Source organism: Myxocyprinus asiaticus, chromosome 15 (genome assembly GCF_019703515.2).
Source record: "Myxocyprinus asiaticus isolate MX2 ecotype Aquarium Trade chromosome 15, UBuf_Myxa_2, whole genome shotgun sequence".
NCBI lineage: Eukaryota > Metazoa > Chordata > Actinopteri > Cypriniformes > Catostomidae > Myxocyprinus > Myxocyprinus asiaticus.
The window spans coordinates 14,271,808-14,299,737 of NC_059358.1; the positions used below are offsets into that span (position 1 = coordinate 14,271,808).

At 39.3% G+C, this 27,930-nt stretch overlaps 1 protein-coding gene across 9 annotated transcripts; it reads left to right on the forward strand.

Moving 5' to 3' along the window:
* Window positions 1-27,930, forward strand: LOC127452935 (tyrosyl-DNA phosphodiesterase 2). Of its 9 annotated transcripts, none has more exons than XM_051718839.1 (8): window positions 1-94; window positions 24,005-24,142; window positions 24,380-24,536; window positions 24,632-25,007; window positions 25,914-26,005; window positions 26,093-26,211; window positions 26,374-26,544; window positions 26,913-27,930. In XM_051718839.1, the coding sequence occupies exons 3-8, from the start codon at window positions 24,524-24,526 to the stop codon at window positions 27,195-27,197; spliced, it is 1,056 nt and encodes a 351-aa protein (XP_051574799.1). In that variant the 5' UTR covers window positions 1-94; window positions 24,005-24,142; window positions 24,380-24,523; the 3' UTR covers window positions 27,198-27,930. The 9 variants fall into 9 exon arrangements, with proteins under 9 accessions (XP_051574799.1, XP_051574790.1, XP_051574793.1 ...); XM_051718830.1 differs by lacking the exons at window positions 24,005-24,142; window positions 24,380-24,536 and adding exons at window positions 747-884; window positions 1,122-1,279 and having other exon boundaries at window positions 31-204; XM_051718833.1 differs by having other exon boundaries at window positions 31-94; window positions 23,986-24,142.

A 27,930-nucleotide genomic window follows, 5' to 3' on the forward strand; every position in this document is an offset into this window, starting at 1 on the left:
GTTTAAGGCCCATCCCATATCGTCATGGGCAAAGACGAAAACGGAAACCTAAAAGCCTATCCTCTTACATGAAGAACTTTGGAATTTAGCTATTGTGAGCACGAATTTATTTTAAATAATTGCATTATTGTATCTCAATATTCCAAGTATTTTGACTGTATGGTTGTGTACCTGAGGGAAATTTAATTGAAGCTCCATAGAAATGTAAGACTATTCAACTGAGGAAAATGTAATATAAATTATATAAATGTGTAAGATTACATCTGATTTAAGATATACTATATACGAGTGTACTGTGAGGTAGTTCAGATGAGATAATTTTAATTGAAAGTGTAATATCACATATGATTTATCAGAGGTACATTTGATTCTAGCTAGATCACAGATATGCTTGTGTTCACGAGGTATATTTTATTTCGACAATACAAAAGTGTAAGATCACATATGGGTGTTTACCTGAGGGAAATGTGGTTTTAGCTATATAAAAGTGTAAGATGATCACATATGTAAATTCAGCCCAATTTTAAGTCATAGTTTGAGTATTGAGAAAGGCGAAAGAAAATAAATGAAAAATATTATTATAGCTAAATAAAAGTATCCTATGTTGCATAATTTTGCATACTGTTGGCATGTTGGACAAAATGCATGCTGTGACTCACAAGGTGTTGACTAATGTGTTAACTATGCTTTGCAAGAACCATATGCTGAATAAACTCATTCATGTCAGGTTTAACTTGATTGCATAGTCACTCCTGAAGAGGACCAAACCCTGAGTCAGAAGTTCAGAAAGTTGGAATAGGTGAACATCACAGCAAAGTAGTACAGAACTGTGTTGGAACATCTTCCCCATTAGAAATGGAGGACAAACCAGAGTGTTCACCAAGGTAAGATTCCTGGAATTTTAGCTGGTTTAAAACATTTAAGTCACTATTCAGTACCAGGAAACTGAAAGAAATGATGGTTATTCACGAGGCATCAAGAGTCATCTTCTGTAAATCAGTTTTAGTTTTGTGTTTAAAATATGTTCTTTTGAAAAAACTGATTTAAGAATGTACTGTCTAGTTCCTTTTTTATCATTACCTTGCAAATTTGTATTTATGACATTCTTTGTTCTGACGTAGTCATACCTGCCTGGGAGAGCCACCTGTAGGCAGTAATGTCAATGCTCCATGCCTTGTTGTTGACACCAAAGTTGAGGGTAAAGCTGGGAAAAAGAAAAAAAAGAATAAAAAGAGACAAGAGACAAGCGGACATGGTGCCCGCCAAATGAAAACACTTAGTGAGTACACTGAGGTACTGTAACTGTTAAAGAGCAGTCATCATTTTCACCAGAGATGTCTGAGCCCATTGATAATATGTCTATTTCACCTTCAGCTTCTCTTGAAAACACCTCTCATCAAGAGAAAACCCAGAGTGCACAGCAAACTTCAGTTCGGTCCACCTGCGACCAGTCAACTCAGACAGAGTCTCCCCTGCCCCAATCTGTCCAAATGGAGTCAAACCAAATCACTCCAATACAGTGTATACACTCGCTGTCAACAGAATCCAAGTCAACCCAGACATGCGAGACCAGTTTTCCCTTTCACCATGCATACCTGGGAAAATCTCTCACAGATCAGTCCATTGATGAACAGGCAACCCAGTCCAACTCTTCAAGCAAACAGCTGACTGTGATCAACTGGAATGTAGATGGCCTGACTACCAAAAATGTTTTTGCTCGAGCCAAAGGCCTGTTGTCATACTTAGGAAAGTGAGTATCCATCACCAAATGCAGTTAGTTTATTTTGGGATGCACTCCTCCTGAGACTAAACATTAATATGGGTCTATTTCACGTACAGTACTTCACATTTTATAAGGATGACTAAACTGAGTACCATTGTGATGAATAGTAGTTTTTTTTATTTAATGATCAGATTTACAGAGTCTACATGTTATATAAGAGTGTTTCTCAATTTGCTTAGAATTCTTTGTTGCTAAACCTTTCACTGTTTCACTAATTTACATTTAAAGATGCACTCAGTAATTTTTCTTTTTAAAAACATTTTACTCCTAAAGAAATTAATAGTAATTTTGAAACATATGTATAAAATCATGACCACTGACAGGAGATGAAGACTCTAGTCATATCAATAACCTGTTTTATTTTACATAGGGCAGGGGTGCCCTCATGGGGGCTACCATTTTAGAATCACATGACCAACTGAATACTACTGGCTCAATCTCAGTAACCATCTTGTTATTGGACACTTTCACTCTTAGATTAAATTAATCATGGCTGATTGTGAATAGTGAATTTCTACAATGGCATCTGTAACTGAAAACTTTTGATTTTGAATGATGCTGCATCCACACCACTAGGTGTCACTGTAAGTCCAAGATGACACTAGGAAAATGTTACTGAGAACACCTTTAAGGCATTTAGCAGACATTATCTAGAGCAGAATGTTAGGGACTGAGAGCTTCAGTCACCATTCACTTTTACTATATGGAAGAGAAAAAAAAATGCAGTGAATGTAAATGGTGACTGAGGCTGTCTGGTTTAGAATAACATGAGGGTGAGTAAATGACAGAATTTTATTTTTCGGTGAACTAACCCTTTAATGTGTTACTAAAACACTTACAAAAAACTCAGTAACTTATTAACTGAACTATCATTTTTAATGCAGGTACCGTGCAGATGTGGTACTGCTGCAAGAGCTGATTCCTCCTTGTTTGAAGGTTTTACAGAACGTTATGAAAGATTATGAGTTTGTGCTAGGTATTTTCATCTAACAAGTTGGACACAACCTCACTTTATAAAATGCTATAAAATGTGATATAAATATTACATAACTTTGTGTTTCAGCAAATGACGAGGGCTATTTCACTGGCATTTTGCTCAGAAAGGACAGGGTGCAATTCCTCCAGAGCAACATTGTGAAGTATCCCACCACAGAGATGGGTAGTAATCTGCAAATAGCAAGCGTAAATCTCTTTTTTTTTTTGGTCAGCCCTTGAGATTGTTAATTTGATATGTACTTTTTGCACAAACACTAGCGGCCAAACTATTTGAAAAAAGTCATTTTTTATCAAATCTAGACAGGCCCCATTTCCATCAGCCATCACTCCAACACCTTATCCTTGAGTAAAATGCTAAATTGCTAATTTGGTACTAGAAAATCACTTGCCATTATATCAAACTTTGTTAAATGAAGCTTAACATTGTCTTTTTGTTTGTTTTTGAGTTTCCACAGTATGCAATAGACTGGCATGTCTTAAGATCAATATTAGGTCAAAAATGGCAAAAAAGAAACAGGTTTCTCTAGAAACTTGTCAGTCAATCATTGTTTTGAGGAATTAAGGCTAGACAATGCTTGAAATTGCAAAAAAAAACTGATGATTTCATACAAAAGTGTACACTACAGTCTTCAACAACAAAGGACAACTGGCTCTATCAAGGACAGAAAGAGATGTGGAAGGCCAGATGTACAACTAAACAAGAGGATAAGTACATCAGAGTCTCTAGTTTGAGAAATAGACGCCTCACATGTCCTCAGCTGACAGCTTCATTGAATTCTGCCCACTCAACACCAGTTTCATGTACAACAGTAAAGAGAAGACTCAGGGGTGCAGGCCTTATGGGAAGAATTGCAAAGAAAAAGCCACTTTTGAAACAGGAAAAAAAAAAAAAAAAAAGGTTAGAGTGGGCAAAGAAACAGGAATTGGACAACAGATAACTGGAAAAGAGTGTTATGGATCTTAATCCCATTGAGCTTTTGTGGGATCAGCTAGACTGTAAGGTGCGTGAGAAGTGCCCGACAAGACAGCCACATCTACGGCAAATGCTACAGGAAGCGTGCGGTGAAATGTCAACTGAGTATCTGGACAATCTGACAGCTAGAATGTCAAGGATCTGCAAAGCTGTCATTGCTGCACGTGGAGGATTTTTTGATGAGAACCCTTTGAAGTAGTTTAAGCAGTTCTGAACATTGTTTTTCAAATTGTAATAGTAATTTTTAACGTTATTAATGTCCTGACTATACATTGTGATCAGCTGAATGCCACTTTGGTGAATAAAATACCAATTTCTTTCCATAAGAGCAAAATCTGTACATTATACCAAACCTTTGGCTGCCAGTGTTATTTTTGTTTTAAACTTTATTATGATAAAAGTCTGATGTATGCAGGTAACATTCAAAACATTCAGCATCCTAATTGTGTTACGTTTGCATGTTTGTTTAGGTGAGCTTTTTAGGCCATCCACTGTGCTTTATGACATCTCACCTTGAAAGCTGTAAATCTGGCTCACAAGAACGCTTGAATCAACTGCGCAGAGTTTGGAAATGGATAAAAGAGGCTCCACAGGAGCAGACAGTTATTTTTGGAGGAGATACCAACCTTAGGGATTGGGAGGTTGTGTATGATACCATACTAAGGGGCCGTTCAGCCCAACTACGCTTTTGCACTTGAAAAAGCTAGACGCAGCCTAACAAATAGAACAGAACAAAGGTGGCCCGAATCACATTTCCAAATTAGTTGAAGTTCTATTTAACTTGACACAGCATTTAAAAAATGTGGTGCTCCTGTGCGAGACCCTGAGAAAACAGCGAGACGTTGCGCATCGGTCAAAGACATTCGCAAAAATGCATTCGGTGTGAACGGCCCCTGACATGTCTTGTAACTCATCAGAATCCACTTGCAGTACATAAATGCCTCATAAGAAACCTTAATCCTGTGTCAAAATCAGGTAAGCGAGTTTGTGTGTCTGTGTTTGTTATGATAGGTGAAGAAGCTTGGTGGACTCCCAGATGGTATCTCTGATGTTTGGGAAATGCTGGGGGAGCCGGAGGAATGCAGATACACCTGGGACACGTCTATCAATGATAACTATAAAATCCCTAATTCTATACGCCTACGATTTGATCGAGTTTTCCTCAGGACAGCCACAGAGGGTGCCCAGCTACAGCCAGAAAGCATGGCCCTGATAGGCCTGGAGAAGCTGAAGTGTGACTATTTTATCAGCGATCACTGGGGCATCCTTTGTACATTTTCATTTGGGACATCATAAGAACATTGTCAACAACTGATTTTCTTTTTATGGCCTGCATTTGATTTTACAACTAAAATGATAAATAATGATCTCTGGACTGTAATTGAAATGTTCAATCATAGTGTAAACCGTTGGCATATGAACCAGTTATACACTGTTTTTATGACTGTATATCCAGTAACATCTGTAAAAAACTTAATGTATAGGTTTTGCTTCTTGTACAGTACTGTTAGGCCTATTTAATATTTGAAATCCACAGTTTTCGTCCTTTAATTCTCCACTAGATGAAACTCTAGAACAGCCTATGATTCTCATTCAATCTGTAGGGAATATCAACCACAGGCATCCCTGAACAGGGGATTGATAGTATTTATTTTGTTAATTTATTTTTAATTCATTATTTTCAGGGCTTTAGAATAGAGTAATTCCTTAAAGTGAACTACATCACATATATGATTATTTCTAATGCATGGCCTGGGTTGGGGAGTAACGGAATACATGTAACAGGATTACGTATTTAAAATACAAAATATAAGTAACTGTATTCCACTACAGTTACAGTTTAAATCATTGGTAATTAGAATACAGTTACATTCAAAAAGTATTTTGATTACTGAAGAGATTACTTTGCATTTTATTTTCATTTGTTTCATTTAATATTTTGTCCTTTCAGATGGAAAACATTTATACATATAAATGATGCGATCCAAAGTGCATTTGAACAGCAGTGAAACACTTTCTTATGATGTGTTACATTCATACGAGCAGACAAAGAAGAAAGTTTGAAGTAAGTTTGGAGCAGAAGAAATAGAAATAAACCTTGTGTAAATTGTCAGCTTTATGCTAAGCTAAAACGCTATTTCTAGCCATTTTACATGCACGTTACCAGGCACTATTATATTTTTTTATCAAGAAAATTCACGTTAGATAAAAAAAAAAAAATTCTAGTAAGACCTCTGATATAAAGGAAAAAAATCATATTCTTGATAATAATTTTTGTATTGTTTTCCTGTAAAAATATCTAAAAATCCTTAAGATCAATTTTATTGATCTCGTTTTAGAAACAACACTGCATAAGATATTTAGATTGTTCAGAGAATGTATTTTTAACATGTGTATTTTGTCTTACTGTACTGGCAGATTTTTATAGTCAAAACAAGTGAAAAAAATCTACCAGTGCTGAAGAAGTAATCCAAAGTATTTAGAATACGTTACTGACCTTGAGTAATTTAATGAAATATGTTACAAATGACATTTTACAGCATGTATTCTGTAATCTGTAGTGGAATACATTTCAAAAGTAACCCTCCCAACCCTTAAAGGTTAAGCTTAAAGGTTTTTGTCTTGACATGAATACTGAAAATGCAGCAAAGGTATAAACCACAGATTTAGGATTACTGCCTCTTGTAGTTTTTAAACCGTTTTAATTCAAGATCATTGCAACACATCGTTTACATAAATGGTCACTGCACTTCAGTGCAAAATAATGCTGAGATTTACGACTGCATGTGTTGATGCAGTACACATACAATAACTGGGTGACATTGAGCAATCAGATATAAATTAATGGAAAGGAATAAATTCTTTGGTAAGGAACTGGCAAACATGGCTTGTTTTTACTTGGAGAAATTATTTGCAGCACATTTTATCCCCTGTTAACGCCAAACAGAATTGAAATGTGCCATTACATTTAGAAGCAAATTTAGAAAGATGGCAGGCTGACAACAAGAATTATTATTTGTCATTGGCATAGTTTCATGAATGGGATTAACTAAAAACCATTTACCAAGAAATACAGTCCTCATCATGGTTAACTGGATGGGCCCTGTGCTTCTAGTGAGAAATATACAGTATAGCCTACTGTATTTAGAATGTTCCATGAATCTACCTGTTTTTAACCCAAATGTAAAATGAGTCTTTGTTTTTACTGATTTGATGCCAAAGGCAAAACAATAGAAAAATGACCACTGCCAAAATCTGTCTTTAAAATGAATGCCAATACCATTGATCACATATTTATTGCAGTAATGGATCAACATTCTGTTTCATGCTAATCCATTTTGCTTCATTCCAATAAATTATGAAATAAGATGAATTAATTGCCGTATAATTTCCATAAAGTATTTAATGATTGAAGTGTTCTGTCAGCCTATTTATTAAAGATCCAAATTAAGGTTGTAAATGATCATTAGCTCCCTCTGTTATAAGAAACCGTTGGTCATTAGTACACCAAACTAAAAATACACTAATTAATCCTCTTGAAATATTTGGTTTGGTGTTTAAGTTGGGCCATCTCAAAAGTGTAGTTAAATTGAATTTGTTTACACCCATCTGATAATCATGTTCCGAATTTCCGTACAAAACCACTGTCTGAATGTCTAAATTCTAACTAAATGTATCCCTCTCCAGGTGCCACCTTGCATTTGACAGGGGGTTGGTTACAATTTTTACTCTGATTTAACCCCTCTCTCAATCCGGGGACAGGCTTATGTGTCTTGAAATGGCAGTAAAATAATCAAACAGTGTCTGGCAATGACATTTTAAGAAATGTGGTGAGCATCCAAAATCATTTTAGTAACCATCTTTAGTTATTGTCTATTTGACTTTTCTCTATTTTGTCATTTTGCTACCTTTTGCATAACTTGTCCTTCGTTTTCATCTGCAGTGCCCAAAAGATGTTGAGCTCAGTTTATTTAAATAAATGCCCTTTCAGTATTTTTTTCCCTGTACAATGACATGGCATCAGGGGGTCATACTTTAGAAGGAAACATTGCAAGCTAATGTGAATTTCATGCAATTTGATATGCCATATTTAATATATGACAGGGCCTCCATCACCCACAGCAACCGGCTCAGGGCTTACAGTACATGGTGACTGAGCCCAATATAATATAGTATTTACATTATATAATACCTATTTACTGACAAACCGCTAACAAATACAAGTATTTGTCAAATAAACATAAATTATTACCCTAATTGACAAGAGTAAACATACCCTACAGCCCTAGGGTAATTTCTTGTTCATTTCAATTTCATTCATCATTTGGCATTTCATTACGTCAGATGTATTCTATAAACAAATGAATCTCCCTTTGGATCAGTCAATGTGAGCCCACTTTGAACATTCTTCAAAACAAATGTATTCACCCCACTTAAGAAAAACAAAATTTACGGCAAAACCCCAAATACTATCCTTTCACTTATTGGACAGTTATTGAATTTTATATGGCTGAGGCTATTTGCACTAAGTGTAAAAAGCAACAAAAAGCATCTTCTTTGCACTAAGTGCAAATAGCATTATATACTATTTACACTCTAGTGCAAATAGTGACAGATACTCTTACACCCCTGTCTAAATACTAACATACAGTATAGTGGCATCACTGCAGCATTTTTATTGTGTTTATTTGGAGTCCCACAGACACCTTAACACCTACAACTACCCGTACCTTACAAAAAATAACCATGGTTTTACTACAGTAACCATTGTATCCCCATGCTATTTTTCCTAGTAAAGTCATAGTAACCACAAAATTAAACATGGTTACTATTAACATGTTACTGTAGTAACACCATGGTTAGTATATCAAAACTATATAGTTTCCACCAAAAAACAAGGTTACTACATTATTACTACAGTAAAACCATGGTTAATTTTATCCAGATCAAATCCTTCTCTCAACTCCCCGACCTTCACTGTGACCATATCACTGCGAGGAATCTCTTTTTATTTAAATGTCTAACCCATATGTGTGTGTGTGTGTATATTTGATATATATGTGGCCAAAAGTTTGGAATAATGTACAGATTTTGCTCTTTTGGAAAGAATTGGTACTTTTATTCACCAAAGTGGCATTCAACTGATCACAAAGTATAGTCAGGACATTACTGATGTAAAAACAGCACCATCACATTTTGAAAAGTCATTTTTGATCAAATCTAGACACGCCCCATTTCTATCAGCCATCACTCCAACACCATATCCTTGAGTAATCCTGCTAAATTGCTAATTTGGTACTAGAAAAATCACTTGCCATTATATCAAACACAGCTGAAAGCTATTTGGTTCGTTAAATGAAGCTTAACCTTGTCTTGGTGTTTGTTTTTGAGTTGCCACAGTATGCAATAGACTGGCATGTCTTAAGGTCAATATTAGGTCAAAAATGGCAATAAAAGAAACAACTTTCTCTAGAAACTCGTCAGTCAATCATTGTTGAGGAATGAAAGCTATACAATGCTTGATTGCCAAAAAAAAAAAAAAAAAACCCTGAAGATTTCATACAAAAGGTGTACACTACAGTCTTCAAAGACAAAGGACAACTTGTAACGTAGCACACAGACACAGACGACTGGTTAAGCCAGATGCGGGAGTTTTATTGAAAACACAGATAGTAAGCAAGCTGCAATGCAGGGAGATGAACTTAGCTTGTTGAGAACAGAGTTGGTGTTCACAGGGAGTGTACTCAGAGTGAGCGCTGAGTACAGCAGGGAGATGAAGGAATCTTGGAAGTTCTCGGATTTAGATCGATGCAGAGAGAGTTAAGCTTCTCGCTGGAGAGAAGGGGAGTCTTAGGTTTCCTTGCGGAGATTTGACAAGGATGAAGTGGGGTGAATTCTTAGTGGCGAGTTGATGAGAGATGAATTGGGAACAGGTGTGGGTAATTAATACTCAGGGGAGAGTGAGTGGAGTATGGAGTGAGAGAGGGAGTCCGGTGTGGATGTGACACAAATGGCTCTAACAAGGACAGAAAGAGATGTTGAAGGCCCAGATGTACAACTAAACAAGAGGATAAGTACATCAGTCTCTAGTTTGAGAAAATTGATGACTCACATGTCCTCAGCTGACAGCTTCATTGAATTCTACCCGCTCAACACCAGTTTCACAAGTTCGTTCGCCCATATAATCTTTAAGCTATTAAAGGTTAAACTATTTGGCTTGCTGTCCACAGTGGAGGGGCTCGATGAAGCAGCTTCAACTCGAGCTCTCGATTGGATGCTTAGATGTTGTATTGATGTAGATGATCATGAGGCTTGGTAGTACAGAAGAACTCCCCCAAAAAGGAGTGAATTGAAAAGGATGAAGATATATGAGGGATTTTGGTTGCCTAGTTTCTGCAGGAGCTGCGAGCAGGGCAACTGTTGCGCATTGGAGGTAGTTATTGCGGGAGCTTCCATTTGTGGGGGAGCTGTATGGAGTTTTAATGCTGGGATGCATTACGGTGCTTTTTTCTATTTATATATGGGAGCAAGTACTGCAGTGGCAGTGTCAACTGGGGTTGCATCAATTCGAAAGGCTAACGCATCTCGCTGCTGTGTTTATGGACCTGGAGACATGAGCAGGCGTTGCTGCTGTTTAGGTTGGACCGACATCATCTTACTATGTCCACCATGTGGAGCTATGAGCTGGGTACTGCTGCGGCAGTATAATTTTGAAAGGGGCTCCAGCGGGAGCTACATTTGTAAAGCATGTCCCAGCGATGCGTTTGCGGTGAAAGCCATGATTGAGGTACTGCTGCGGCAGTGTGAAAGGCAGGAAGCTCAAGGAGCTGCATTAGGATTTCGTAAGCTTAGTGCTGGGACGCATCTCGCTGCTGTGTTTATCGACCAAGAGTCATGAGCGAGCACTGATGCGGCAGTGACACTCTGAAAATGCTCCGGCGGGAGCAGCGTTTCGACTGGAGGATTTAAAGTAGTAGAGCTGGAGTACGTCCCGCTGCAACGTCCGTGACATGGAGCCCATTAGTCAAAAGTGCATGGGCTCTCAAATGTCACAGATGGGAAAGAAGGTCCTCGTCCCCAGTGGAGCAGGCCGAACGATATCTGAAGCAAAACCTCCCGGTATCAGAAGGAGGGAGCCTACGGTATATAGATAAGATGTAGAGCTACAATCCTTCCGATGCAAGGGCCTGGATCGCATAAGGAGAACGGGGGCCCACTGCGCTTGGGGGACAAACAAATCCTGGTACCTCCAGCCCGCTGTTCAGATAGGAGGGCCCACACTGCGATCCGAATGGGAGATCCTTCATGGTCAAGAACATGAAGGATCACACTGCGATTTGAATGGGAGAACTCCCGCTGCGCTTCGAAAGGGAGAGCCCCTGATATATAAATGGGAAAGCTCACTCTGCGATCGAATGGGAGAGCCCGTGTTGCATCTGGTTGGGAGGGCCCACGTGGCAAGTCGAATGGGAGAGTCCACGCCAGGCATGCGCGCGAGCTACCACTCGAACAGGAGGGCCCTCACTGCGTCCGGATGGATACTAGCCCAGTGGGGCTAGGCTAGCAGTGAGGTGTGCAATAGTAGAGAGGCATGGTCCGAGCCTAAAAAGAAGTGTTTGGTGTGCTTGACTGATGTGATGGAGGTTGGATCGAATGTATGTTTCGAAGGTGTGGGATGACCAACGACCGGGCATTTTAATGTGGTGTTCAGAGAGACCTTTCTGGGCAGCCCCTATGCTTAAGGAATGGGAAGAGAAATGTTTGTTAGGAATGCCGGATCTGTTGAGGATCATTTTTAGATTCTTTTGAAACCAATGTTTTGACGCGGGGAGGTTTTTGTCATCAACAAATAGAGGGTCGAGTGGAGAGGTGATTTGAGAGTTTCTCTGGAGTAGAAAAAAGGCCAGGGACTGGTATGGCTGAATGGAGGTTGGCAGATTGAAAATGAAAACTGATTGTCCACATTTCAATTGATCGGTTTTACTCTGTTTGATGTTGAAACGGATTGTGTCATGGTTTAAGCATTGAAGATCAGAGAAGGTGGGGTGGATGGCTGGGATGAAGGTGGAGCTGATGGTGAATTCTGAGACTCGGAGGAAGCTGAAGAAAGCCAAATTGAACATGGCATCTAGGGTTCTTGTTTTGTTCAGGGAAAATAGACCAGAGCGAAGACTAACAAGGTATTTTGTTAGGATGTCGATGGTCAGTGGTTGTCTGGTGTCCCAATGGGTGCAATTCATTTTGTGTAAATCCTTGATAAGGAAAGCTAACTGGGGTTTTGTAATGGAAGGTCATTGTTGGCTGTGGATGAGTTTAAAGAAGAAATGTACTGAGGTAGACTTTGTTCTTGGCTGAATTGATTTGGAATTATGGAGGTGGGATATGATGGAGGATGTGGAGAGGACGGTAAATTCTGGAAAACTAAGTTGTATGCTCTGTGGAAGTTTTTTTAAGGAACTCCAAGCTGTCCATAAATTTGGAGTGTTCTGGGAGAGATGGCTTTTAATATTGAACCCATAGATAGGGTGTGGAGTTGTCTAAGAGGGTGGGCTACAGGAGCTAGATGTTGGTAAACTGCATTGAAGCAGCCGGCTTGCAGAGGCAGCCTCACGCAAGGGCCTGCTCTGGGTGGAAGGTTTAGATGAAGGACATTTATGCAGATACAGGGGGCTGTACCATTGATATATTTGCATCTAATCGGCCAACTTACAGAGGCAGCCTCACGTAAGGGCCCGATCTGGGTGGAAGGTTTAGATGAAGGACATTTATGCAGATACAGGGGGCTGTACCATTGATATATTTGCATCTAATCGGCCAACTTACAGAGGCAGCCTCACGTAAGGGCCCGATCTGGGTAGAAGGTTTAGATTAAAAGGACGTGCGACAATAGAGATTTGTACTATAGGTATACTGTCAGATCAACTCGCTTGCGACAGTAGCCTCAATCAATGGTCTACCCAGAGACAGGGAAATATGGTGCATGAAATGAACAGGAGGAGATGGTGACTGCAGCTGTAATGCTCATTACAACTGCTGTGAAGCAAAGACAAAGGGCTTTAGCGAAAGCATGGTAAAACACTGCTGCGGCAGTAAAGTGAATCTCCCGCAGGAGCAGAGTTAAGGTAGTGCTGTGGCAGTGGAGTAGAGGAGATGGAATAGTAAAAAAAAGGGGGGGGGGGGATGCTCCTGCAGGAACAGAGTCTAAACTACTGCTGCGGCAGTGAATTGAGTATCTGGGGGCATAGTGAAGGAGCTCCTGTGGGAGTGCTGCTGTGTTTCCATTGCTGTAAATGCACTGCTATAAAAGTATGGAACTTAGACTTTGAAAGTGCCTGTGGAGAGAATAGAAATAAATTCGGGTACATATCTGTAAGGGAAGCAAAAGTTAGATAGGAAAACATAACTTTATTACGTTTGTCATGACATTTGTCATGGGCACTACTGCAGCAGTAATCAAAAGTGAATGGAGTACTGCTGTGGCGGTATTGAGCATAAGCAGGAGCTGCTGCGGCAGCATCAAGTGAGGCACACATGGCTTTATTACGTTTACACACGCCTGTAAGGAAAGCACAAGGTTATTTTGGAGGTTATATCAGGCTCCATTATGTGTTGGGCTCATTTTACCCGCGAGTAAAAGAAATGCCAATGCGAAGGCTAACGGGAAATACTAAAGGCTCCTAAGATTACTGCACCACCACTGCACTTGAACGGGAGAGCTCATACAGCGTTTCGGACGGGAGAGCCCACAGAGTGTATGATGTGAAATCTCACCCTGCATTAGAATGGGAGTGCCCACCCTGCGATTAGAATGGGAAAGCCTGCAACCAATGCGCTGAGGCGCACACTGCATTCGAACGGGAGAGCCCACACTGCAATTTGATGGGAAAGCCTGCATAGCGTTCGAACGGGAGGGCCCACACTGCGTTCGAATGGCGGGTGGCGCAGAGTAAATAACCTTGCTGAACGGAGGTCACATGATGGCATGCAAGAAGCAGACGTGTGAGCGATGAGCTTTCATGTTATAATCTGCTGAAATTTGATACACCCAGTTACACATTTGCTCTTTGAGGCAAAACATGGCAAAGAAGTCAAAATCCTCAGGCTCTGGAGACATTAAAAGACACTTACGTGTTCAGGATGAAAGCCCCGACAGGCCTACAGACCGGGGACTCGATTTGGATGGCGTGGCGGGAGAGGTGATCCAGCGTCAGTTGTCCAACATGTCGGTGATGTTGGTGAAGGTTCTTGCTGACTTGGAGGATCTCGCTGTAATACGATCGATCGATTACGGCGGTGGAAATAAAATTCTCTGAGTTAGTTACAAGAGTGACTGATGCTGAGAGACGAATTGATTGTCTGGAATCTTCGGAGAGGGAATTAACCGCTAATCTGCCCACGACCAAAGTTGATTTGGAACATCTCCTTGAAAAGCTTGAAGGTCTTGAGAACAGAAGCCGCAGGAATAACGTTCGAATTGTTGGAATTTCTGAGCATGAGGAGGGCAGAGATATGGTGAAATTCCTACAAGAGCTTTTCCTGAGTCTGCTCGACATAACAGGCCACAAGCTGGAAATCGAGCAAGCTCACAGAGTCCCAGCTCACAGATTTGCTGAGGGAGATAGGCCCCGATCAATTCTGGCCAGATTTCTGAGATCATCCGATAAAGATCTTGTGTTGCGCCAGGCGAGGAGCAAAGGGAAGCTTTCTTGGAAGAACCATAATATTTTCTTGTTCCCGGACTTTGCGAGTTCGACAAGAGAGAAACGCGATCGGTTCAAGGAATGTAAGGAACTCTTACATCAGCGAAAGATCACTTTTGCGCTGATGTTTCCGGCCAACCTGAGAACAGAAATGAAGGACGGTCGCAAAGTATTTACATGTCCCAATCAGGCAAATGTCTTTTATTGAATCAGTGGGTGAGTACACCATTGGGTGTTTCTCATGTGAGTGGGTCGACTCGCTGTACTTATTCATGCTTTTGAGGAAGCTGGCCGTCATTTTGGTTTGTTTTTTCTTTTGCGTTGGCTCCACCGAGCGCTTGGAATTTGTTTTGTGAATAACACTTTTCCTTAAAGAAACTTTAGCATTGACGAAAGACTACTTTTGCATTGAAGTTCCCAGCCAGTTTGAGAGTGGACACTACGGATGACCGCAAAATATCTACATGCTCACACAAAGGATGTCTTTTATAAAGTCATGGTATATGGTTTTATTTTGTGCAAGTCATGGTATATATTTTATGCGGCCTCCGAGTGAATTGACTCGACCATCCTGGGAACCAGGATGCCGGTTTTGTTTCTTTTTGTATTGGTTCCGCCTAGCAGCTGGAGCTTGTTCTATTGAATAACACTCCATTGGAACAGCTGTGAATTAATCTGTTCGTTCTTCGTGCTTATTCCTTCTGCTGGCTGGAGTATGTTTTGTTGAGTATTTTTACGGGACATTGGAATGATCCTCATCCGCTGAACTCATAACAGCCAGCTCACTGAACATTCGTTTGTCTGTCCGATGAATCTGAACGGTTTTATATCAGCTGGAATATGTTTTGTGGAAGATCACACCTTTGAGACAGTTCTGTGAATGAATCTACACATTCTTTGTTCATTCTTCCTATTGGCTGGGGTTTATTTTACAAAGTATTTTCTGAAAATTTGTGAGGCAAAATTAAGCAATCCGATGGCAAAGTTGTCGTGGGGGCTCGTGGGCGTTCATGGACCTTTTGAGTTTAGAGGAATTGTCGCCGGTTGGCAACCCTGCACACATTTTTCTTTTTTCCTTTTTTTTTTTTTGTTCAGGGGGGAAGTTCGGGGTTTGATTGTTTCACTAATGGGGTATGTGGTCTGTATAATTTTGTTTTTGACACACAATATATTTTTTCCTACTGGATCAAAATGTCAAATGTTAATGAGTGTACTCTCTCTCCACATGGAATGTGAATGGGTTGGGGTACACCATAAAATGAAGGAAGGTTATTACTTTTCTTAAACGTAAGAAATATGATAATGTGTTTCTTCAAGAAACACATCTCTCCCTGCAGGAAGCTGAAAAATTTGGGAAGTTATGGGGTAGACATGTTTTTTTTTTTAGTGCTGGCTCAAGTAAGCGCAAGGGAGTCATTATATTGATTAATAAACATCTACAATTCAAATGTCTCAAACAGACTAAAGATAATTAGGGAGAGTCATTATTGTTTTAGCTGAAATTCAAGGGCAAAGGTTGATTTTTGCTAATATTTATGCACCTAACACTGATGATCAAGGCTTTTTTATAGATCTTGAAGGGATGTTGCAAGCCGCTGGCACCCCTCATGATATAATATTGGGAGGAGACTTTAATCTTTTGATGGTCTCAGTCCTTGATCACAGTGAAGCAAGAGAGAGTAAACTCCCTACAGCAACATTGACACTTCACAGGATGTGTAAAAATCTTGGTCTTACGGATATGTGGAGACTTTTGAACCCATCTAGTAGGGACTATAAATTTTTTTTCATCAGTCCATAAGATTTATTCTAGAATAGATTTTTTAGTGGCGTTGCCATATACAGAGATAATGAAATCATATAGTTGCCACCTTAATGTGTCTCTTTTGCAAAATTCTGATTTCCTACAAATGTTAAAGACTGAAAATCAATGTTTATATGGAAACCAACCGGTCCTCAGTATCCTCTGTGGGCGTGGCTTGGGAGGCACCTAAGGTGGTTCTTAAGGGCCGGATCATACAATACATACAATTTTATAAATTGATTCAGTGTGTGTATGCTCTGTTTGTGTAATCCTGTTTGTTCGAATCAATAAAAATGTTAATAAAAAAACAAAAAAACAACCCTTGCCGAATTGCGGTTTGCGATGGATATATATTTATGAGCTATGCCCCTAGGAAGGAAACAGGAAACATGGTTGCAGTGTTGTGGGAGATTTAATGGCACGGCCTGAAAAGTTCCGCAGTTGTGGCATGTGGACAGCACATTTGTGATGCTTAGGGATGTTTTTGAGCCAATGGCAGGGGCACCGCAGTTGTGCTTTCTTATCTAAAGATATTTGCCATTTTGGCTCCTCAGTAGGTAATGGTGAAGTCTTGGAAAGACACCTAGATAGAGAAAGTGGGAGGTAAACCTCCGTACAATCCAGTGACAGGAATTGGAGTATGATTTCATTTAATAATTTAATTAGAATTGTTTTTAACACCAATCTTAGTCAAACTATCGCAAACTGTTTGCCTTGGAAAAAATACAAAAAAAAAAATGTTTTTTTAAAGAGCCGTTTGGGAGCCTCTTTTTTTTTTTTTTTGTGATTAACATTTCTATTAATTTTCAAAACAAAGAAAAACAAAACATATATACAGTGATTCAACATTAACACCCACTGCTTCCCCTCCCCGATCAAGAACCCCACCCCAAACGAACATCCCAGTGGTCTTACACAAGTACACACATTTACAGAGAATAAAATAAATAAATAAATATAATACACACACACACACACACACACACACACACACACACACACCTATAATAAACATACAACTCTAAACTATACCTCTCTCTCTCCACAGACCCACTGCGAGAGCCCCCAAAAATGTCAAATATCTACCCCATTTCCCAATAAAAGAATCCCATATCCCCAGCCTTCTACATGATACCTCTTCGAAGGCTGCCACCCTTCCCATCTCGTCGCACCACTCCCGAATTGAGGGTGCTCCCACCGACTTCCAACCCCTTAAAACAATCTGCCTGCCTATCATCGCACTAGTGAGGATCCAATTGTTTATGTATTTATCACCTACGTCGATGACCGCCCCATCACCCAAAACACAGAGTCTGGGGCAAAACGAAATCTGAATGCCCAACATGTCACACAGAACACTCTGTACCTTCAACCAAAATTCCTGAATCTCAGCACACCACCAAAAAACGTGAGCCATGTCTCCTTCCTCTGATTGGCATCGCCAGCAAGTGGGTGTGTCTTTAAGACCAAGCCTATACAATTTAGAGGGGGTCCAATAGAACCGGTGTAAAATCTTGAATTGTGTAAGGCGCACCCTTGCATCTCTCGATGCAGTTTTTATGTTTTTTAAAATCCTAGCCCATTCTCTCTCCTCCAATTCCAGGTTTAAATCTTTCTCCCATAATCTCTTGAGAGTGGTTGAGACTCCATCCCCCAGACACTGAATTAATAAGGAGTAATACACTGATGCCTCATGGCCTTTTCCAAAAGCGGAAATCACCACTCCTAGAGTATCTGCTGCTTTAGGGGGGTGTATGCTATTCCCAAAAATAGTACAGAGCAAATGGCGTAACTGAAGATACCTAAAAAAAACTGAGATCTGGGGATCCCAAAATATTGAACCAGATTTTCAAAAGGATCTCATCACATCGCTCTTGTAAAGATCACCGAGTGAATTAACCCCCCCTCGTAATCCACTCTGACCAACAAAAAGGGGACTTATTAATGCATAGTTTGGGGTTTAGCCATAGGCTCGAGGCAACATTTAGATAAATATCTGAATTAAACACTCTGGACACTTTTGTCTATACTGAGTGTAAATGTGAAATAATGGGGTATGATTTAACTTCTCTATTTAGTTTGATGGAAAGGCTGTGCAATGGCAAAATAGGAGCAAGGACTTCTTGTTCAATGCAGAACCAGGGAGGGGCTCTTTCAGGTGGAAGCGACCAATGAGCCAAATGTCTGAGACTGAATGCATAATAAAACAAAATCTTGGGTAGGCCTAGCCCACCTTTGTCAATCGGCCTATGTAATTTATTGAAATGTAGTCTGGGGCGCTTACTACTCCAAATGAAAGACTTCGCTATGCTATCAAATTGCTTGAAATAAGAGAGGGGGACATCTACCGGGAGAGACTGTAGCAAGTAGTTAAATTTTGCAATACAGTTCATTTTAATAACATTAACCTTCCCAATCATCAATAAATGTAATGAAGCCCACCTGTCTATGTCGCTCGAAAACTGTTTTATTAAAGGGTCAAAATTAACTGACTAAATCAGACAAATTTGTTGGGAATAAAATGCCCAAATACTTAATGCCCTGTTTGGGCCACTGGAAGGCGCCTGGCTGGAAGGCCGTTACTGGACATATGCTGTCAAAGCCAAAGCTTCGGATTTAGACCAGTTGACTTTATATCCTGAGAACTTGGAAAAGGAATTAGATCTAGTGTGGTCGGAGACGAATAATAAAATATCATCTGCATAAAGCAGAAGTTTATGCGCCACACCTCCCGCCACCACCCCTGGAAAATCATCATCTTTTCTTATCGCGGCTGCTAATGGTTCCAGGGCAAGACAGAACAATAATGGGGAAAGAGGGCAACCCTGACAGGTGCCCCTATCCAGAGTAAAATAATCTGAAATTAATCCATTTGTTTGTACCGCTGCTACATGATGTCTATAAAGTAACTTGATCCAACCAATAAATGTACTCCCAAACCCATACATTTCCAAAATCTTAAAAAGATAATCCCATTCAACCATATCAAATGCCTTTTCGGCGTCAAGCGAGATGGCAGCGACCGGAGTCTGATCATTCGCCACTGACCACATGATATTGATGAGACGCCTGATGTTATCAGAAGAGCTACGACCCTGAATAAACCCCACCTGATCTATATGTATAAGAGATGTCATAACTTTACTTTATCAGTTAGCCAAAATTTTAGCCAGAATTTTTACATCTAGCTGGATCAGGGAAATTGGACGGTAACTCTTACACTTGCTTGGATCTTTGTCCTTTTTAAGAATCAGACTGATCCGGGCTGGTGTCATGGTTGGTGGAAGCTTTCCATTCTTTAATGATTCAGTATAAACTTCTAACAAAAGTGGAGCCAGTTCTGTAGCATAAGATCTAAAAAATTCAGTGGCAAAACCATCTGGCCCCGGAGCCTTACCAGTAGGTAGGGACTTGATAACCCTGGAGGAACTTGACGAGGTAATCTCAGAATCAAGAGTTTTTTTGCTCACCATCAAGTTTCTAATATCTTCATCAGAAAACGAAGACGTGGAACTATAGAGATCAAGATAGAATTCTTTAAAAGCATTATTAATATCAATGGCTGAGGTAAAAAATTTCACCACCATCAGATTTCACTGAGAGAATAGTAGAAAAAGACTCTCTCTGATATATATATATATAGCCAAAAGCTTCCCTGCTTTGTCCCCTGACTCGAAGTATGACTGTCTTGCCCTGAACAACCAAAACTCGACTTTCTGCGACAAAATAGTATTATACCTGTATTTCAATCAAGTCAATTCTCTGAGGCCATCAGATGACATACGGCGCTTCAGCTCTGCCTCGGCACTTTTAATATTTCCTTCCAACTCCACAAGTTCTCTTGCTATGAATTTTTTGATAAATGAGGCATACTGTATGATTCGACCCCTAAGAACCGCCTTAAGGGCCTCCCAAGCCACACCCACAGAGGATACTGAGGACCAGTTGGTCTCCATAAAAACATTGATTTCAGTCTTTAACATTAGTTGAAAATCAGGATTTTGCAAAAGGGATACATTAAAGCGCCAATTATATGATTTCCTTTTCTCTGTATGTGGCTATATTTCTAAACTCATCAGTGCGTGATCCGAGACTAAGATATTTCCAATTGAGCAATCAACAACAGATGAAATGAGAGACTTAGATATAAAAAAATTAAAATAAATAAATAAAAAAAACTTGAGTAAATCTTATGAACTGATGAAAAAACATTTTTTTTATAATCCCTAACAGATGGGTTCAAAAGTCGCCAGATATCTACAAGACCAAGATTTTTACAGATCTTGAAGCGTCAATGTTGCTCTAGGGGGCTTACACACTTTTGCTTCACTATGATCAAGGACTGAGTCCATCAAAAGATTAAAGTCTCCTCCCAATATTATGTCATGAGATGCCAACAGCTTGTAACATCCCTTCAAGATCTATAAAAAAGCCCTGATCATCAACGTTAGGTGCGTAAATATTAGCCAAAATCAACCTTTGCCCCTGAATTTCTCCTAACACAACGACTCTTCCTAATTTATCTTTAATCTGTTTGAGACATTTGAATTGTAGATGTTTATTAATCAATATATTGACTCCCCTGCTCTTACTTGAGCCAGCACTAAAGAAAACATGCCCACCCCATATCTTCCCAAATTTTTCAGCTTCTTGCGGGAAAGATGCGTTTCTTGAAGAAACACTACATCATATTTCTTGCTCTTAAGAACAGAAATAACCTTCCTTCTTTTTATGGGGTGCCCCAAACCATTCACATTAACATACTGATATAATAAAAAAAAAATAATAAAAAAAAGAGAGTGTCAAAAACAAAATTATACAGACCACATTCCCCATTAATGCAACAATCAAACCCCGAACTTCCCCCGGAGCAAAACAAACAGATAAACGAAAAACATGCGCATTAACCCCGTGCACGACAATGCCAACAATCCCTCAAAACTCAAAGAGTCCATGTATGCCTACGAGAGCCCCCGCGACAACATTGCCATCAGATTGCTCGAGTCCGGTGCTTCTGCACAAATTTTGTGAGGCACAATTACAATAACAGAAAATACTTTGTAAAACATACCCCAGCCAACAGGCAGAATAACAGAAAAAACATGTAGATTCATTCACAGAACTGTCTTGAAGGTGTGTTCCTCCACAAAATAAACTCCAGCTGATATAAAGCCGTTCAGTTTCCTCGGACAGACAAACAATTGTTCAGTGAGCTGGCTGTTATGAGTTCAGCGGATGAGGTAATCATTCTACTAGGAGGCATAAGCACAAAGAACAAACATATTTAACCACAACTGTCCCGAAGTAGTGTAATTCCACAAAACAAGCTCCAGCCGTTAGGCAGAACCAGCACGAAAAACAAAACCAGCATTCCTCGGATGATCAAGAGCCAAACTAACTCGGAGGTCGCGAAAAAAAAAAAAAAATTGCGGTTAATTCCCTTTCTGATGCCTCAAGATAATCGATACCTTTTCAACTCCTGTCACTCTTGTAAACAACTTGGAGAATTTTGTTTCCATCGCTGTAATCGATTTAAGTATTACAGCGAGATCCTCCAAGTCAGCAAGAACCTTCGTCAACATCACCGACATGTTGGACAACTGACGCTGAATATCTTCTCCCGACTTGCCGTCCAAATCGTGTCTCCAGTCCGCAGTCCTGTCAGAGGCCTCAGCTTGAACACGTGTCTTTTAATGTCTCCAGAATCTGAGAATTTTGACTTCTTTGCCATATTTACCTCAAAGAGCAAGTATGTAATTGGGTGTATCAAATCTCACCGGATCACAACATGAAAATAAGTAAAAAACTAGCAAAGTTCGCAGAGCTCGTGTCTCACACGTCTGTCTCTCGCATGGCGTCACGTGAAGCCTGAGCCGGCTCACTGAAAAGAGCCGGAATGCCCATCACTATGTACAATATACGTCTTGCGGGATTGAGAGATACTCCGTACCCCCAGAAAACACGAGAGAGAGAGAGAGAGAGAGAGAGAGAGAGAGAATTATCTGTTGTGTATTAATGCTTTGACAATATTGTATGTAAACACAATCATGCCAATAATGTACTTTAAATTGAAAATTGAGAGTGAGAGTGAGTGTGAGAGAGAGAACCGCTGAAGTGCCGCTAAGAGGAAACAACTTGCTAGAACGAGATTTAAACAATCAAATGTGTGGGAGTAAAATGTAGACAGTTAAAGATGAAAGGACCGGTGCACGGCCATATGAAGCGGTAGCACTTGTATATGGCGAAGCAGTGGCCGGTTTTGCGGAGGCAGCCTCAACGCAATAGGATCTGCTTCGGCGATTAATAATTAAAAAGGAAGAAAGGCAGGGTAGAAAACCACAGTTAAAGTGGCTGCCGCCATTATCAGGATGTATGCAAATAGTGAGCTGCTGCGGAAGCTTTCGCTGAATAACATAATGACTTTGATAAAATAGCTTATCTGATAAGCAGGACGAATGCTTCAAGCGGAGTAATAGGACATCGCATGGATTCTTCGTGGGTGGGTGGGCGGGGCCAAATGCTGGTAACAGCTGAGACCGAAGAAAGGTAAGCAGCTGTTTATATACTCTGGCTGTTAATTGAAAAAAAAAAAAAAAAAAAAATTATATATATATATATATATATATTGTTTATCACCTAAAACAAAATTGAAAGTGACAAATAAGTATTGTGTCTAAATATTAATGTGATTATTTCCAGGATATTCACTAGCCTCTTAAATTTGCAATATTTTAAAAATGATTAAATATTAGATCAAATTGCCTCAAAATTTACCTTTTAGAAATTAAACATAAGGATCTCATGGAACAGAAAAATGTTGCAGTTTATAGTGACAAACAGGAGTTTAGGAAAGTCCTGTGGTAGTTTTTGTTGCTATTTACTGTTTTGGGAACAAACAGTTTACTTGATAATACTCAAAGGAAGATTACTCTTTCTGAGAAACTTTGCGCCCCCTTGAGGAAGACAACCTCTGTGTTGCAGCACAGCATTTGCCACCCAATAGTTTAAGGCCCATCCCATATCGTCATGGGCAAAGACGAAAACGGAAACCTAAAAGCCTATCCTCTTACATGAAGAACTTTGGAATTTAGCTATTGTGAGCACGAATTTATTTTAAATAATTGCATTATTGTATCTCAATATTCCAAGTATTTTGACTGTATGGTTGTGTACCTGAGGGAAATTTAATTGAAGCTCCATAGAAATGTAAGACTATTCAACTGAGGAAAATGTAATATAAATTATATAAATGTGTAAGATTACATCTGATTTAAGATATACTATATACGAGTGTACTGTGAGGTAGTTCAGATGAGATAATTTTAATTGAAAGTGTAATATCACATATGATTTATCAGAGGTACATTTGATTCTAGCTAGATCACAGATATGCTTGTGTTCACGAGGTATATTTTATTTCGACAATACAAAAGTGTAAGATCACATATGGGTGTTTACCTGAGGGAAATGTGGTTTTAGCTATATAAAAGTGTAAGATGATCACATATGTAAATTCAGCCCAATTTTAAGTCATAGTTTGAGTATTGAGAAAGGCGAAAGAAAATAAATGAAAAATATTATTATAGCTAAATAAAAGTATCCTATGTTGCATAATTTTGCATACTGTTGGCATGTTGGACAAAATGCATGCTGTGACTCACAAGGTGTTGACTAATGTGTTAACTATGCTTTGCAAGAACCATATGCTGAATAAACTCATTCATGTCAGGTTTAACTTGATTGCATAGTCACTCCTGAAGAGGACCAAACCCTGAGTCAGAAGTTCAGAAAGTTGGAATAGGTGAACATCACAGCAAGGTAGTACAGAACTGTGTTGGAACATCTTCCCCATTAGAAATGGAGGACAAACCAGAGTGTTCACCAAGGTAAGATTCCTGGAATTTTAGCTGGTTTAAAACATTTAAGTCACTATTCAGTACCAGGAAACTGAAAGAAATGATGGTTATTCACGAGGCATCAAGAGTCATCTTCTGTAAATCAGTTTTAGTTTTGTGTTTAAAATATGTTCTTTTGAAAAAACTGATTTAAGAATGTACTGTCTAGTTCCTTTTTTATCATTACCTTGCAAATTTGTATTTATGACATTCTTTGTTCTGACGTAGTCATACCTGCCTGGGAGAGCCACCTGTAGGCAGTAATGTCAATGCTCCATGCCTTGTTGTTGACACCAAAGTTGAGGGTAAAGCTGGGAAAAAGAAAAAAAGAATAAAAAGAGACAAGAGACAAGCGGACATGGTGCCCGCCAAATGAAAACACTTAGTGAGTACACTGAGGTACTGTAACTGTTAAAGAGCAGTCATCATTTTCACCAGAGATGTCTGAGCCCATTGATAATATGTCTATTTCACCTTCAGCTTCTCTTGAAAACACCTCTCATCAAGAGAAAACCCAGAGTGCACAGCAAACTTCAGTTCGGTCCACCTGCGACCAGTCAACTCAGACAGAGTCTCCCCTGCCCCAGTCTGTCCAAATGGAGTCAAACCAAATCACTCCAATACAGTGTATACACTCGCTGTCAACGGAATCCAAGTCAACCCAGACATGCGAGACCAGTTTTCCCTTTCACCATGCATACCTGGGAAAATCTCTCACAGATCAGTCCATTGATGAACAGGCAACCCAGTCCAGCTCTTCAAGCAAACAGCTGACTGTGATCAACTGGAATATAGATGGCCTGGATACAGAAAATGTTTTTGCTCGAGCCAAAGGCCTGTTGTCATACTTAGGAAAGTGAGTATCCATCACCAAATGCAGTTAGTTTATTTTGGGATGCACTCCTCCTAAGACTAAACATTAATATGGGTCTATTTCACGTACAGTACTTCACATTTTATAAGGATGACTAAACTGAGTACCATTGTGATGAATAGTAGTTTTTTTTTTAATTTAATGATCAGCTTTAGAGAGTCTATATGTTATATAAGAGTGTTTTTCAAGTTGCTTAGAATTCTTTGTTGCTAAACCTTTCACTGTTTCACTAATTTACATTTAAAGATGCACTCAGTAATTTGTCCCTATTAAAAAAGTTTTACTCCTAAAGAAATTAATAGTAATTTTGAAACATATGTATAAAATCATGACCACTGACAGGAGATGAAGACTCTAGTCATATCAATAACCTGTTTTATTTTACATAGGGCAGGGGTGCCCTCATGGGGGCTGCCATTTTAGAATCACATGACCAACTGAATACTACTCGCTCAATCTCAGTAACCATTTTGTTATTGGACACTTTCACTCTTAGATTAAATTAATCATGGCTGATTGTGAATAGTGAATTTCTACAATGGCATCTGTAACTGAAAACTTTTGATTTTGAATGATGCTGCATCCACACCACTAGGTGTCACTGTAAGTCCAAGATGACACTAGGAAAATGTTACTGAGAGCACCTTTAAGGCATTTAGCAGACATTATCTAGAGCAGAATGTTAGGGACTGAGAGCTTCAGTCATCATTCACTTTTACTATATGGAATAAAAAGATGCAATACAAGTGAATGGTGACTGAGGCTGTCTGGTTTGGAATAACATGAGGGTGAGTAAATGACAGAATTTTATTTTTTGGTGAACTAACCTTGTAATTTGTTACAAAAAGACTCAATAACTAATTAATTGAATTATAATTTTTAATGCAGGTACCGTGCAGATGTGGTACTGCTGCAAGAGCTGATTCCTCCTTGTTTGAAGGTTTTACAGAACGTTATGAAAGATTATGAGTTTGTGCTAGGTATTTTCATCTAACAAGTTGGACACAACCTCACTTTATAAAATGCTATAAAATGTGATATAAATATTACATAACTTTGTGTTTCAGCAAATGACGAGGGCTATTTCACTGGCATTTTGCTCAGAAAGGACAGGGTGCAATTTCTCCAGAGCAACATTGTGAAGTATCCCACCACAGAGATGGGTAGGAATCTGCTAATAGCAAGCGTAAGTCTCTCTCTCTCTCTCTTTTTTTTTGGTCATCCCTTGAGATTGTTATTTTGATATGTACTTTTTGCACATAATTTATTATGATAAAAGTCTGATGTATGCAGGTAACATTCAAAACATTCAGCATCCTAATTGTGTTACGTTTGCATGTTTGTTTAGGTGAGCTTTTTAGGCCATCCACTGTGCTTTATGACGTCTCACCTTGAAAGCTGTAAATCTGGCTCACAAGAACGCTTGAATCAACTGCGCAGAGTTTGGAAATGGATAAAAGAGGCTCCACAGGACCAGACAGTTATTTTTGGAGGAGATACCAACCTTAGGGATTGGGAGGTTGTGTATGATGCCATTAAGGGGCCGTTCAGCCCAACTATGCTTTTGCGCTTGAAAAAGCTAGACGCAGCCTAACAAATAGAACAGAACAAAGGTGGCCTGAGACACATTTTTAAATTAGTTGAAGTTCTATTTAACTTGACACAGCATTTAAAAAATGTGGTGCTCCTGTGCGAGACCCTGAGAAAACAGCGAAGCCTTGTGCATCGGTCAAAGACGTTCGCAAAAATGCATTCGGTGTGAACGGCCCCTGACATGTCTTGTAACTCATCAGAATCCACTTAAAGTACATAAACACCTCATAAGAAACCTTAATCCTGTGTCAAAATCAGGTAAGCGAGTTTGTGTGTCTGTGTTTGTTATGATAGGTGAAGAAGCTTGGTGGACTCCCAGATGGTATCTCTGATGTTTGGGAGATGCTGGGGGAGCCGGAGGAATGCAGATACACCTGGGACACGTCTATCAATGATAACAATGAAATCCCTAATTCTATACGCCTACGATTTGATCGAGTTTTCCTCAGAACAGCCACAGAGGGTGCCCAGCTACAGCCAGAAAGCATGGCCCTGATAGGCCTGGAGAAGCTGAAGTGTGACTATTTTATCAGCGATCACTGGGGCATCCTTTGTACGTTTTCATTTAGGACATCATAAGAACATTGTCAACAACTGATTTTCTTTTTATGGCCTGCATATGATTTTATAACTAAAATGATAAATAATGATCTCTGGACTGTAATTGAAATGTTCAATCATAGTGTAAACCGTTGGCATATGAACCAGTTATACACTGTTTTTATGACTATATATCCAGTAACATCTGTAAAAAACTTAATGTATGGGTTTTGCTTCTTGTACAGTACTGTTAGGCCTATTTAATGTTTGAAATCCACAGTTTTCGTCCTTTAATTCTCCACTAGATGGAACTCTAGAACAGCCTATGATTCTCATTCAATCTGTAGGGAATATCAACCACAGGCATCCCTGAACAGGGGATTGATAGTATTTATTTTGCTAATTTATTTTTAATTTATTATATTCAGGGCTTTAGAATAGAGTAATGTAATCCTTAAAGTGAACTACATCACATATATGATTATTTCTAATGCATAGCTAAGCTCAAGGGTTTTTGTCTTGACATGAATACTGAAAATGCAGCAAAGGTATAAACCACAGATTTAGGATTACTGCCTCTTGTAGTTTTTAAACCGTTTTAATTCAAGATCATTGCAACACATCGTTTACATAAATGGTCACTGCACTTCAGTGCAAAATAATGCTGAGATTTACGACTGCATGTGTTGATGCAGTACACATACAATAACTGGGTGACATTGAGCAATCAGATATAAATGAATGGAAAGGAATAAATTCTTTGGTAAGGAAC

Excerpts from the sequence above, each read along its gene's own strand:
- LOC127452935 (XM_051718830.1), top strand. The coding sequence starts at position 856 with ATGGAGGACAAACCAGAGTGTTCACCAAG. Across the intron at positions 25,008-25,913 it reads CTGTTGTCATACTTAGGAAA|GTACCGTGCAGATGTGGTAC; the intron begins GTGAGTATCCAT and ends TTTTTAATGCAG. Across the intron at positions 26,545-26,912 it reads CCAACCTTAGGGATTGGGAG|GTGAAGAAGCTTGGTGGACT; the intron begins GTTGTGTATGAT and ends TTGTTATGATAG.